This window comes from Helianthus annuus, chromosome 5 (assembly GCF_002127325.2).
Source record: "Helianthus annuus cultivar XRQ/B chromosome 5, HanXRQr2.0-SUNRISE, whole genome shotgun sequence".
NCBI lineage: Eukaryota > Viridiplantae > Streptophyta > Magnoliopsida > Asterales > Asteraceae > Helianthus > Helianthus annuus.
Window position 1 is genome coordinate 11,571,812 of NC_035437.2, and position 15,480 is coordinate 11,587,291.

Here is a 15,480-nt window from a genome sequence, read left to right on the forward strand (position 1 = left end):
CGTATAAACAAACAAATTGCAATAACTTAAAAGATGAGTTAATTAAACGCTTAGTCCTTGTGGTTTGTCAAAAGTAAGAACGTTGGGTACTAAGGGTTTCAAGTAATATGTTGTGGTATTAAGTTTGTTTTTTGTAACAATGCTGAGTACTAAGACTAACGATCGTTAAATATTGGATTCTGCCAAGTGAGAGGGCATTTTTGTCAAACCATCATAAAAACTTTAAAATCACTCTCCTCTCTCCTGAATTCCTGATACCTTCTCCGGCTACCTCCACTATGCCCGAATCTCGACAAAGATTCAACTTGGGTTTTGTCACCGGCAAACATTAATCGAAGGAACAACTTAACCCATATTAGATGCATTTTTAGGCATACTTTATTATATTTTTAGTATATATTTTCATTGCATTTTATGCATTTAGACCATACATATTACATTATTTTGGAAAATAGATGTTTTGGTAGGATGCAACTTTGGTTCATATTTGTTGATTTTGTAGGTGGGAAATTGAAAATTGCAACATCCAAGTTAAATAATGATGGGCTCAATTTACTTTTAATCTAGTGGGTCATCGGTTGACATCAAAATATAGATGTGAATTAAAAGGTTTTGATGGGCTTAATAACCAAGTGAGCTGGTCTGCTAACAGAAAGAAACAAAAACGAAGGGAATAAAAAAAAACTTGAGATAAAAACAACATGGACGAAACACAAGGAGGAATCTTTTGGACGGCTTCAGCGGAGCCGGAGATCGAGAAAGGCATTTTTATTTTTTGGGTGATTTCTAGAACAACAAACATTTTTGATTGTTTTTGTTTCTTAAGTTTTTTTAGATGTTTTGCTTTAAATTTAACTTGACTGTTATAGCTATAACAGGTTTTGATATCGGGGTTTATTTTCTTTGTTTTGATTTATAAACTTATAGAAAATAGGCACGTTAGATTCTATTATTTAATGGTTTTTTTGTGTGATTCTTGTTTTTACTATGGATTAATCCGGAACAATATTAGATTGTTAATAAACTTGATCAACTTATTAATTTTTCTAGTAAAGTTCAGTTAATTTTTATAACCTTAATGAAGTTTTAGTTTTTGATACTAGGAACAAAATAATATTTTGAGTTTGTTTATGAACCCAAACTATTATAGAATCATATAATATAATTAAACATTCCGAACGACGTGAGTGGTTAATTATAATCGATGCTTCTATCACGCAACCGCACGTTAAGAACCGAACGGCGTGAGCTTAGAGTAGCGGGTTGGCTCTAACCGACGAACTTCACTTGGTTAGATATTAGATGGAGTGGATGCCCGAACTGTGTGACATCTAGTATTGATACAAGCTTTTATTTAACAAAGATCATTGCACCGTGACCGTTAATAATCGTAAGCCGAAGGGCCGAACCGAATCAAGAAATTGCCCTGGTTTTGAAATTAGTTTTTAACATCTGAACTTTCTAATCATTTTAATTGGCGTTTCTTTTTAATCCTACAAAATCTAAAAATAAAAATTGTTTCTACATTCTAGTTTAAACTAATAACCTCCCTTTCAAAACAACCGTATCGGTGCCTAAAACGTTTGGCATAACTAGTTAATCCTGTGGACACGAACTTGACTTCCATTCATACTATTTTTAGTGTGTTAGGTTTATTTTAAATTTATTTGTTAGATTCGACACCCAATAACCCACCTCCACTGTTGCACCAAAATTAGTGTTCCACAACGTCGGTATCGGTGCCTCCACGGTTGCAAATGCCATGTGTTTAAAGAGGTTTTCCAACATATGAAGGACAATTGGTGTAGCGGTGAAAGCGACACGGAAATATAAACAAAAGCGTTGGAGGAGTACAACTTAACGCGAGGGATATTCACATACATGAAGTGTTGGGAGCTTCTACGTACAAGTTTTAAGTGGGCCAACGTACCAACGATGACGTCTAGTAGTAGGCGCAAGGGAAAATGGTCCAAAAGCTCCTATTTAGTTGATTCGGGAACACACACTTTCGATGCTCGAAACATCGATTTAAACAATCCTAATAATGTGGATGACGAGGAGGAGGAAATGGATTGCCTCGACCGCCTAATAGAAGAAGTAGTGGAAAGGGGAGAAGGCTAGAGTCGTATTCAGCTTGTGCCGAAATGAAACAAAATTTCGAGGAGATGAACCGACAACTTCAAGATATACGAGACCTTGAGCATAGGCGTTTGGAAACATTGCAAGAAAGAAATACCGAAATAAAAAGTTCGTCGCGATCCAAAAAGCGAGCCAAATGGAGAGAGACATCGAGTATTTGTTTAAACCAATCGAGCACCTCCAAGGAGATGCCTTGCGCCTAGCACAAATTCGTAGGTAACAAATCCGTGACAAATACGAACTTTAGAGCTTTATTTTTTTTGTAAGCATTCATATGTTTTTATTTTTAGTACTTTTGAATGTTTTGTATTTATTTTTTAGTATTTTAATTAATGTTAATGTAATTTTTTTATTTAATGGGATATTATTTGTTTTATTTTCTATAAAAAGAAATTAAAATAAATAATTAGGTAATGAATGAATGGTCCTATAATACCTCTTGCTGAGTAGGATGTTACGTGTCAAATAACGCTTAATTAAGGGGAGGGGCTTGATCTTCAAGCCCCACTAAACATCCTCTTATTTAGTAAATTTAACAGCTTGATAATACAAATCGAAACAAGGGCCATTACAATTTTTTACATCTTATTGCCGAACCAATAGACACCTCTGTTTTTGTCATCACCTTCATCAGGCTCAACATAAAAGCACTTGGTAGCTTCTCTCCACATTGCTTTGATCACTGGGGTGTCATCGAACTGATAGTATTCACCCAAGATGGGTTTAATAGCTTTTGTGGCCTCCTTAAAATGATAATGAGGCATGGTACTAAACATATGGTGAACAACATGTCCATCGCATAGGTGATGCGAAATCGTGTTCAAAAAGCCCATATCTCTATCCACTGTAGACAATGATCCTCTCAACCAGTTCCACTCAGTGGAATCATAGTGAGGCAGTGATGGGTGAGTGTGGTTTAACCAAGTGATGATCGCCAAAATCGCGTAAGCAACAACCATAGGAGCAAAGTAGACCAGCACTAGCCATGTCAACCCTTGTGCCATTGCCACTTTGTAGAGCACATAGTACATGACAAGAAGACCAAGATCAGATAAAACTACATAGGGCCGCTCACTCTCGCTATAAATAGGACTCCTTGGATCAAAATGGTTAGTGTATCTACCATACTTTCGGCCAGCAACATTGAAACAAACGTACAATAGAAAGCCAATGGCGCATAAGATCACTAGCCTAAAAAGACGGCCAGGTGGGGTGTTGAATAGTGTGTCGGCATAACCAAGGCTAGATTTTGTTCTTGGGGGGTAAGCTTCATCGTACTCAACTGAAGCAGTGTTGGAATGATGACGACGGTGACTGTATTTCCAAGAGAAATAAGGAGAAAGCATAGAAGTATGTATAAAGTAACCAACGGTTTCATTTACCCATTTGTAGTCACTAAAACCCTGGTGCCCCGACTCATGGCCAAGAAGCCAGAAACCCATCTGGACACAACCTTGAATGAACCAATAAACCGGCCAGGCTACATACGATAAGGGGGCTTGAAGGGGGATGATGTAGGTGGCTGCAACGTAGTAAAACAAGGAGATAAAGAAGAGGTCACGGAAAAGGTAGTAAAAAGATCGGGTGAGAGATCGATTGAAACAGTGTGGTGGTACGGCTTTTTTTAGGTCACCAAGAGTGAATGGTGGGTTGCCCGATGGGGCTCGCTTAACAACTTCATCTTGGCCACTGGAATCCATCTTTCAGCCTATTTCCCTTGAGAACTTGTTCTGATTGATTCGTTAGTTGGGTTGTGTATATATAGGAATAGATTCGATTATAGAAGTAGAACAATAATGATTTATAAATGTGATGGACTAAATAATTAAAAAATATTATTTAATTTATTTATTTAATATTCATAATTTATCAACATGTTCATTCAAAATTAATAAACACATAGTGGAATTTCTGGTAGTTGGCAACCTGCTTCGGTTAGTATTGGCATGCTTTGTTAAAGTATCCGTACAGTATCGATCACACTCTCCATTGCAACCAAAAAAGATGCGTCAAACTAGATATAGACACGTGTTTTACATCGATCGAAAATTATAAAAATAAAAAATTACTAGTATGGGTAGCGATGGTGTTGGGGCGACATCGGTTTAGTCACTTGATCTCACTATAGCGTACAATACTAAAAAAATACCTTGGTACGAATACAATTCTGTTTTCAATAAATTTTATACCCTCATCACGAGATAACCATAAAAACGAATACGGTATTAGTACTAATGTGGTTAGAACACCATTGGTTCGGTTTTTTGTGGTAAAGAACACAAAAATCAACTATATTTAAACCATTCAAGTAAAAAAATTATCGACTCAAAGACATAAATGAGTATGATGCAACGGTATATTCAAAATTTTATAAAGCACTATATTATGCTACTCAAATAACAAAAAAGGCAAGCGTCGTAAATTTGTAAAGAAATCTCAATGAATTTTGTATGGCAACATCGAGAAAACTATAAATCAAAAACACTGGTACCGATATTCTTCGGATGTTATTGACTCAGTCCATAACATTAAAGGACAAAAAATTGATTATACTTGACCAGTTCAAAAATAAACTTTTATCCGACCTTAGGTAAAAAATAAAAACGTCGCACTAGTATACTCGGAATTTTATAAGACGTCATATAATGTTACTCAAATAACAAAAAGGGTAAACAGGTTATAAAACGTGATATTATCTTACTCAAACAACGAAAAGGATAAGGATGAACCACGTCATTTTACATGTACAACAAAAACTAAACCATAAGGCAACTTAGATGACATCTATGTTTGTGCATCGATCACTTGTATATTACCGTGTATAAGTCGGTTTCGAGTGAAATTTGTACCTAATAGTAGGGCTGCAAACGAACCGAACGAACACGACCTTATTCATGTTCGTTTGTTAAGAAATATATGTGTTCACGAACTATTCATGAACACCTACCGAACGAGATTTTATGTTTGTGTTTGTTTGTTAACAAAATGAACTTATTCGTGTTCGTTAGTGTTCGTTTGTTAATTTTAGGCAACGAACATTGAAGAACACAAATGAGCACAAACTAATGTCCATGAACACAAACGGAAACAAACAAACACAAACAAACGTTCATAAATATAATATATAATGCACTTACACTTATTAACTATTTTATTTGTGAGAATTTTGAACTATTAAAATAAAATATAAAAACTAAAAACACTAATAAACTATCAAACACAAACGAACACTTTACCGAATGTTCATAAACATAAATGAACAAACGCGGCCTCTATTCATGTCTGTTTGTTTGTTTAACTAAACGAACGAAATTTCTTATTCGTGTTCGTTTGTTTAATAAACGAACGAACACAAACAAACTTCCGTCAAACAGTTCACGAACTATTTGCCAAACGTTTGGTTCATTTGCAGCCCACCTAAAAGTAGATAACAAAACCAGGCCGTAACGACATACCCATAATTTTATAAAAAAAGTCATATCTTAAAAGTTAAAAAATACTATTCAAAAACAATTATAACAGTAAAATATTATAAAAGTTAAATTAAAATTTAATTAAACAAATAGAAAAAAAATCGTTGATGGATTTCACTCCGTTATATAACAATTTATTTAAAAAGTAATTAAAAAAACAAAAAGTCAAGAAAATGTGATTGAATAACCCACATAAAACCACCCATAGTGGTAACTTATTTGGGCGTATTTTGGCCTAAAAACGCCTCATACATCACCCCCAGGGTGTTTTAGTTCAAAAGGGGTGTCTGGCGTTTTCTTAATCACGCTTTCTCAACCTTGATTTGACCAATAAGATATTTCCAACTCACTTATTTGTTTTATTTTTCTAAAAAAGATAATAATTGAGTAATCATTGTTGTGGCATTATCTATCTACTATACTAAAACAATACATCTTAGCCACATGGCATATTCTTAGTCAACCATTTTGATTATGTGGACATCCTCTTTAGCAAGAGAATTAATCTTTGGGCGGCAATCTCTTTTTCTCTATTTTCCTTCTCACGTAAGTTTCTTCGCACGACCATCTCTCTCCTCAACCTTTCCTTTATATCTTATTTTGCAAATCACAAACCTAGATCTCTAAAGCAAGGATTCAATCATCGATTGAAGGCAACACAGTAAGTTATTTTCGATCCTTAATCTGATACACTTATGTTTTTTTTCATTGATTCGTGTTTCATATTTGATTAATCTTGATTTATATTTCACGAACCCTAATTCGCAGCAAAGCGATTCTCATGTATCTCTGATTCATCCTAATCGTTACCCTCTTGGTATGTTAAGTTTTAATCTTATAATCTTACGTTTCTACAAAACCCTAATTATGATATGTGCGATTTTTAGACCTTCAAACTTCTACAAAACCATGCTATGAACCGAATTCCCTTGATGATTCCACTGATTGGATTCTATATACCATTTGGCTTCTAATTATTTCAATTTTCTAAAATTTTTCTTTAATGGTAGCAGATCTCTGTTAGTTTTCAAGTTATGGTTTTTGCTCAGGTAAATGTTCTATTGGTTTTTTGGATTATTTAATAGTTTATTATTGGCTTATTTTTTTTGTTATTCATATGTATAGGTTATTGATTTGATTGGAATTAGGTTTATATGATATGGTTTGAAACATGTACTGTATTGTGAATTTTTTAGGGTAAATTTTGGTTACATTCACCATGTGTAGATTGGATTTTAGAGTTTATAAATTGTGAAATTGCTTGAAGATGTTGCTCTAATTATGTTTCCTAATTTTGAGGTAATTTAGCTCCAGCATGCTATTCTTATAAACCAGTTGGCATTTAGACGCACCTTTCGTCTCTTTATATATATATTTGTGTTTGTTGTCTATAGTTTGTTTAGATAGTTTTCTAACCCATTCAGTTCAAAGCTTTGCACTATGGATGCTCGTGGTTTCTTTGATTCTAAAAAAATTTACAAACTCTTTTGTTGCTAATGTAGGCGACCCGTTTAGGCTGGGTGTCAATGAACTTGAGATGGACACAAAACATAATGAAGATTTTGCTATTATTTTGCTGCTTATAACATGTTGTCCTTTAGTTTTTTTTTTCACTTCATTCTGGTGATCGGTCTTTACAGCTATGCTACATCACATTTGCTCCAAATTCCTGGATTCTAAGCCCTTGAAAAGATGCATCCACATTTGGCTTTGTTTATTCAGGTTTGAGCATTCTTCTTCATATATCATATTGTTTGATTCTAAGGAATGATGGTTTTAAAATCACTAATTGAACGGTATAAATTAAGACTAAGTCAGCGTATTTGGAACTTGATTGTGTGAGGTCGGTTAATCTTTTCTATAGGTGGTAAAATAGATTGGCTAGGCTGGTTGGTTAATGGGTCAACCAATAAACATCTTGGGATAAGATGGGCTGGTAAATGAAGGCTGAGGTAGTCGGATTTAAATGTAGGGTGCCTACATTCTTATTTTTGTTCTTATAAGTTGATGAATAAGTGTTATTAGTATGATTAAACTATTCTTTGTTCTTATATTTGCTATCTACTCTTATGCGGCAAACCTAAAGGCTTTTTCAATATGCATCATGTTTTAGTTATGTGAGCATGCCTCCTATATATCTACCGGTTTTATTGTTCTATCAATAAAATATTCATTAATCAGACCATTTGTTCACGCTGACTTTTCTAAAGGGCAAACAAATGCACTTCACATGTCCCAATTAAAAAATGTTCTTAAGAATGGAAAATGAATGTCAAACAAAGATCAGTAATTTGAAAAAAATAATCAATTGTTATGTTTTCCTTCATAATTGTCTCTTATTTTGTGTGCTTATTTAGTTTTTTTTTTTTTTGCGCTAAGTTTGGTTCGGGTTTTTTTGGGGTGGAGGTTAGATACTGAGATATGCCGAAACTGAACAGAACTATTTCCAAAACTGAAAGTTGAACTATCGGTTATTCGTTTGAATATATGTTAATTTGCGTATTTTTAATCAGTTGAGGTAAAGGTTAAAAATCATTGTTAAGGTAGTATTTGTTATAAAATCAGATATACTCATATACATAACTCCCACCATAACCGTTTTGAATATGAGATTGAAGATTCAATATACAATTTTCATTGTTTTATATCACGTTATCAGCACGAGCTCTATATTTTCTTTTGAAGATCTCTCAAGTGCTTGTTTGGTGGTTGCTGTGTTGACGCCACTATCTTGCTAACATCCGATCGGCTTTTCTTTTATTCCAAATTCACTATTTCACCCATTCAGGTATGTAACAACCCACAATCTCTATTTTTTTTGGCAAATAAGAGATAAAATAATAGAAACACAACATAGCTTGTTATGTAGAATTGAATAATAGGATTCAAAACTGAATAGTAGAGTTGAATTCGTGGTTAGCTTTTAGCATATATGTTAGAAAAAATAGGATTTCCATATCTTGTTTTCTAGAACAGACTGATTTATTTTGGATTTGAAAAATATATATACACATATGAGTTCCACCTGCTTGATCAAGTCATGATACTGATTCAAGAGTTAGCATTGGCGGTCCCTACCACCACGTTTTTATCTACATGTTTCCAATCGTTGATGTGACGCCGACGATCAAGAACGCATCTTTGGAATCACTGCTAGCACTCGTGAGAAGTATTCGAATCGTCGTCGCCGCCTCTGTAACCTTAATTTTTTTTTTTCGTTTCTTCCATGAAAACCCTTATCGAACGGTCTATCTCTTCGCAATTTTTTTTTTTGTATACTACCGCTAGTTTCTCCGGTGACAAGTATCGTCGCCGACCTTTTCAACCGCTCTACACACCGACGAGATTTACGCAGCATGTACGATCAATAACCGTGCAAATCGGAAGTAGATGGTGAAACCCGTAGATCTTTCGATATTTTTTTTCTTACAGTTCAGTTCAGGGTAAATTACAGAAAAAAAAAAAGGGGGGATTCAACTTTAGATATGAAAAAGGAATTGATACATTTGATTATTTCACCTTTATATAAATATTAATGAAATTAATATACAGCTGTTTAATACTATTAGATGAAATGGAATACATTGCATTCTCTGAAGAAAAAAAAAATATGAAATGGAATACAGGCGTTAGGCATACAGATGTAGCATTTAATATATTTTACTATATAGAGAAGAGGTAAATGCCGTTTGTCAACGGATGCATTTAATGTATGTAGCATTTAATATATTTTAATATATATAGACAGAGATAAATGCAATTAAATATTGTATATTAGAGTTTGTCAAGGTTAATATGAATTTTAAATCCATAACGGATGGTCAACTTTAAGATAATCAAAATCATTAAATACTAAAAGTGGTTAATTAGTTTAATTAAATTATTTTTAATATATTCACATATTTAGTTAAAGTTTCATATATTTTCTATCTAATTAAATTATCAAAACACAACTTATTTTTTTTTACAATACGAAATCATACAAGAGTTTTAAAATTCCTACTCTACTGTTAAAACGACATAAAATATGGAACCTGCAGTTCTACCTCTAGAAAAAGCTAAAGCTATGGCATTCCTTCGCCTTCATCTTCATGAAGACCTAAAGAGGGAAAACCGTACTGTCGAGTCCCCTCTCGAGTTATGGAAAAGACATTCAAGAAAGATTTGACCACCTGAAGTTGGTCTTACTCTCTAAAACTCGCTACAAGTGGGTTCATTTAAGGCTACGAGATCATAAGACTGTTAGTGGATTTTATTTCAACTCTATTGATATTTTATGTTTTGAACTTTTGTTATGGTTTCACTTAAAATCTTTATGATGTTTGATTCATATTTGTGTGATGTGACGTGTTGTTTTTTTTTTATCATACTCAAGCAAGTAGCTCTTTATATTAATTTATTTTATTATTACCAGAGGAAATATGTTTACAAGCTCCAATAAAGCTATCATTGGTGATGAATGTCTCGTAGATAGTGGTACTACCAACACTATTCTCAAACATAAGAAATTTTTCTCTGAGTTGTCTCCTGCAGAGACACTTGTGGGTACTATTTCTGGTGTATGTGATCTTATAGAAGGCTCTGGAAGAGCAAGCATCATATTACCATCGGGTACTAAACTAATTATAAATGATGCACTATACTCAAGTAAATCAAGACGAAATTTACTTAGTTTTAAAAGTATTCGACAAAATGGTTACCACCTCAAAACAACATCCGAAAATAATATTGAATACTTACAAATTACTTCAAATGAAAATGGTAAAGATACCATTGTAGAAAAGCTAAAAGCTTTATCCTCTGGATTATATTGTACCAATATTACTCCTATTGAATCATACATGGTGGTGAGTAACCATAAGGTACTAGATAAAGACACATTCACAATATGGCATGACCGACTAGGTCACCCTGGTAACATAATGATGAGGCGAATAATTAAAAGTGCAAATGGGCACCCTCTTAAGAATTTAAAAGTCTTGTTATCACAAGATTTATCATGTGTGGCATGCTCTCTAGGCAAACTCATTACTCGGCCCTCACCGACTAAGTTGACACAAGAAAACCCCTCATTTTTGGAAAGAATCCAAGGGGACATTTGTGGGCCTATACATCCTCCTTGTGGTCCATTTCGCTATTTCTTAGTCTTAATTGATGCCTCATCGCGATGGTCACATGTGAGTCTCTTAGCTACCCGAAATGTAGCGTTTGCCCGACTTTTAGCACAAATCATACAGTTGAGAGCTCATTTCCCTGAAAATCCAATTAAAACCATACGAGTGGATAATGCAGGAGAATTCACATCCCAAGCTTTTAACGATTATTGTATATCGGTTGGGATAAAGGTTGAACATCCAGTAGCTCATGTTCATACACAAAATGGTTTAGCTGAATCATTAATTAAACGATTACAAATAATCGCTAGACCTCTCCTGATGAGATGCAAATTGCCATCTTCTGCGTGGGGACATGCTATTTTACATGCTGCTGCACTAATTCGATTAAGACCAACTGCCGATCATGAATACTCCCCATTACAACTGGTCTCCGGAAGAGAACCAAATCTGTCCCACCTCAAAATATTTGGTTGTGCGGTATATGTACCGATATCGCCACCACAACGTACCATTATGGGACCACAAAGAAGATTGGGCATTTACATCGGTTTTAACTCACCGTCTATTATTAAATATCTAGAACCATTAACGGGTGACATGTTTACAGCACGCTTTGCTGACTGTCAGTTTAATGAGACAGTATTCCCAGTCTTAGGGGGAGATAAGACTAAAGAAAGACTGGTAACACAAGAGTTAACATGGAATGCATCATCATTATCGAATCTCGACCCCCGAAGTGGTCAATGTGAATCTGAAGTCCAAAAGATTATACATTTGCAAAGAATCGCAAATGAATTACCAGATGCATTCACAGACACAAATATGGTGACAAAGTCACATATACCAGCATCAAATGCACCTGCTCGAATTGAAGTAATCCCAGAAGCGATTACCATACAAAGAAAACGTGGGAGACCAATAGGTTCCAAAGATAAAAACCCACGTAAGCGAAAAGAGCAGAATAAATCAGTTGGTGAAAATCTAGTAAATGAAACCCTAGAAGAGGTAAATGTCCCAGAAGAGACAAATATAATTCCAGAGGAAAATGAAAATCCAGAAGACGCACTGGTACCAAACGAAAACGAGATCTCTATCAATTATGTACAAAATAGTACAATATGGAACCGAAATGAAACACGTGTTAATGATATATTTGCATATGCTATAGCAACAGATGTAATCAATGACAATGATTACATACCTAAAACTCTAGAAGAGTGCATGTACAGAACTGATTGGCCAAAATGGCAAGAGGCCGTAAAGGCTGAGTTAGATTCGCTCGAAAAGCGACATGTTTTCGGACCTGTAGTCCGAACACCCATAGACGTCAAACCAGTAGGTTATAAATGGGTGTTTGCTATAAAAAGAAATGAAAAGAATGAGATTGTACGATACAAGGCACGTCTTGTAGCACAAGGGTTTTCCCAAATCCCAGGAGTTGATTATGAGGAAACGTATTCCCCTGTAGTGGATGCGATAACCCTTAGATTTCTAATTGGCCTTGCAATCTCAGAAGGACTTCAAATGAGACTTATGGATGTCGTCACTGCATACTTGTACGGGACACTAGAAAATGACATCTACATGAAAATCCCTAAAGGATTAAAAATGCCCGAAGCATTAAAATCAATACCTCGAGACATGTGTGCTATAAAGCTAAAAAGATCTTTATATGGTCTTAAACAATCTGGCCGTATGTGGTACAATCGGCTCAGTGAATATCTTGAAAAAGAAGGATACAAGTCTGATGTAATCAGTCCATGTGTTTTTATAAAAAGATCACTCTCAAAATTCACTATAATAGCTGTCTACGTGGATGATATAAACATCATTGGAGCTCCTGAAGAGATAGAAAAAACTGCTAATATATTAAAGAGAGAATTTGAGATGAAAGACCTTGGCACAACAAAATTATGTCTCGGCCTGCAGTTCGAGCATTTGCGCAACGGTATATTCATACATCAGTCAAACTACATCCAGAAGATGTTAGTACGTTTTAATATGGAAAAGGCTCATCCGTTTAGCATACCCATGGTTGTCCGACCGCTAGATCCTCAAAAGGATCCTTACCGTCCTCAAGAAGAAGGTGAAGAAGTACTTGGTCCAGAAGTACCGTACTTAAGTGCGATCGGTGCCCTTATGTATCTTGCAAATAACACGAGACCCGATATTGCATTCTCGGTACATGTACTAGCAAGATATAGTTCCAACCCAACACGTAGACACTGGAATGGAATAAAACACATATTCAGGTATATTTGCGGGACACAAGACTTAGGTCTCTTCTACCAGAAAGATCAAAAGTCCCAACTTGTTGGGTATGCTGATGCTGGATATCTATCAGATCCACATAAAGCAAAATCTCAAACAGGTTATGTATTCACATATGGTGGCACAGCAATTTCTTGGAAGTCAACTAAGCAAACACTTACAGCAACGTCATCAAATCATGCCGAACTAATTGCACTATATGAAGCTGGTCGAGAATGCGTGTGGTTGAGATCAATGATTACTCACATTCAAGAATCATGTGGATTAGAACAGATCAAGAAGGAGCCGACAATTATTTATGAAGACAATGCTGCTTGCATAGCTCAGATCAAAGAAGGTTACATCAAGGGTGATCGAACAAAGCACATTTCACCAAAATTCTTCTCAACGTATGACTTGCAGAAAGAAGGAGAAATTGATGTTTGCCAAATCAAGTCAAGTGAAAATTTAGCTGACCTATTCACAAAATCTTTACCAAGAAACAGTTTCGAGCAACTATCACACAAGATCGGTCTCCGTAGATTGAAAGATGTTTGTTAAATTCAGGGGGAGAATTATACACGCTGTACTCTTTTCCTTGACTAAGTTTTGTCCCATTGGGTTTTCTTAGTAAGGTTTTTAACGAGGCAGCATAACTGGTCCAGCAGTATCAGTTTATCTCATAGGTCCTGAAGTACCGATTTAACATCATCCTGACGCATGTTGTTAATTTGTGTATAATGAATAGTAATGTATATCTGAGGGGGAGTGTTATAAAATCAGATATACTCATATACATAACTCCCACCATAACCGTTTTGAATATGAGATTGAAGATTCAATATACAATTTTCATTGTTTTATATCAGTATTCACATTTTTTGTCAAATGTAGTCAAAATTGTTGCTTTGGATGAATTAGATTGATGTTTGTTTTCGTGGCAGGGTTTTTATTCTTATTTTTTACTAGCTATAAGTGATGCAAAGAACTATCTATATGCTAATTTTGATCGATTCTGTACAGGTCAAAGAATGGGCAAAGGCACATGATTGAATGATCTCAAAATTGAATCCTTTAATTCTTATTCATTATGATGGTTTAATTGTTGCAATTGAAGGGTCTAATGGTGCAAAAGTTTCATTCCTTACTCCAACACCACAAAACCTGTTGGTATGTGTTCATTAACTTTTTACTGTCAATTATGGTCTACATATAGATTAAGAATGATATGTTTCAAATCTGTAGGATTATGTTGAATTGCAACAACTACAATTATATACGCTTTGTTTTTGAGTTTTAATTTAAAATTTTCATACACTATAGACTATTTGTTTGGATATAGTTTAAACGTTGTTATTTCCTTTGGCATATTCTAATCTTGACAAGTATTGTTGATTTGCAGGTTAGTAAAGGGGCATGGATTTTCTTTTGGTGGCGGCTAGCCCACAACCTTGGTACCAGTGAGACAACCAACCAAAAAATCATCAAATTGAACAACGAATCAAGAAATGAGCAAATGGTACCGGTTCGGAACCGGGTACTGAATTTCTCAACCCGGCTCGATTTTCGGTACCGACATTTTGCGTTTTCGGTACCGGTTTTTACCTTTAAATACTGGTACTGTACTGGATATTTTCGCTACCGGTAACGATACCCATTTCTTAGGATTTTCGGTACCGGTTCGGTACTGTTTGGGAAACCTTTGACATGTTTGACCCGATATCTTTTTAGCTTAAAAATTTAGTTTTACCCATTTGAGAATTGAGATAAAGTACATGTTTAAGTAATATGTTATTTATGATGTTATCAATTCAGTAGTTGACCCATTGTTTTTTTAGCTAAAACTTTTAATTTGACCCATTTCAGAATTGAGATTACGCGCCTGTTTAGGTTGAATACGTCTTATTCAGAATGTGTTTTAGTGAGAACTAATACTTTACCACTTAACTATGTATAATTTCTACACAAAGTTTTTTCTTATTGTGTTTGTTTTTAGCATAACATAAAGTTAAGGCTTTGGCGGTGTGTGTTTGTTTTGCTATGTTCAGGAAGACGGACAAGTATCATTGATCCATGATGGCTGCCAAAATCAGCCGCCGCTCAACTTTGTATTATGCTATAACCCGAACGAAGATTACTAAATGCAAGTAAGGTATAGTATACCGACCCTGTGATACTTGGTACACTTACAAACGTTCATAGTTTAAAATTGTAAGAAATTCACTTGAAGAAATATAGTGGTAGCCTATGTACTTTTTATTATCTTTTTGTAAACATAGACAAGTAAACTAATGTATCAAGGTTATAAAGCTTTTCAAATTATGACAATTGTATGTTGAATTATATGTTGCTTTATCAAGGGCAAAAACATGAGATGGAGTCAAAATACTAATAATTGACAACGGAAAACCTACAGATAAAACAACTAATGTGATTTATATAGAGATTTTCAACGAATCGTGATCGTTGCATATTCATGTATTTCAATTTGTCGTTGTAAT

At 34.7% G+C, this 15,480-nt stretch overlaps 1 protein-coding gene across 1 annotated transcript; it reads right to left on the reverse strand.

Moving 5' to 3' along the window:
• Window positions 1-2,611: 2,611 nt before the first annotated feature.
• Window positions 2,612-3,866, reverse strand: LOC110939961 (delta(12)-fatty-acid desaturase FAD2). Its single transcript, XM_022181530.2, has one exon. The coding sequence runs from the start codon at window positions 3,837-3,839 to the stop codon at window positions 2,718-2,720; it is 1,122 nt and encodes a 373-aa protein (XP_022037222.1). The 5' UTR covers window positions 3,840-3,866; the 3' UTR covers window positions 2,612-2,717.
• Between the last annotated feature and the right edge of the window lie 11,614 nt (window positions 3,867-15,480).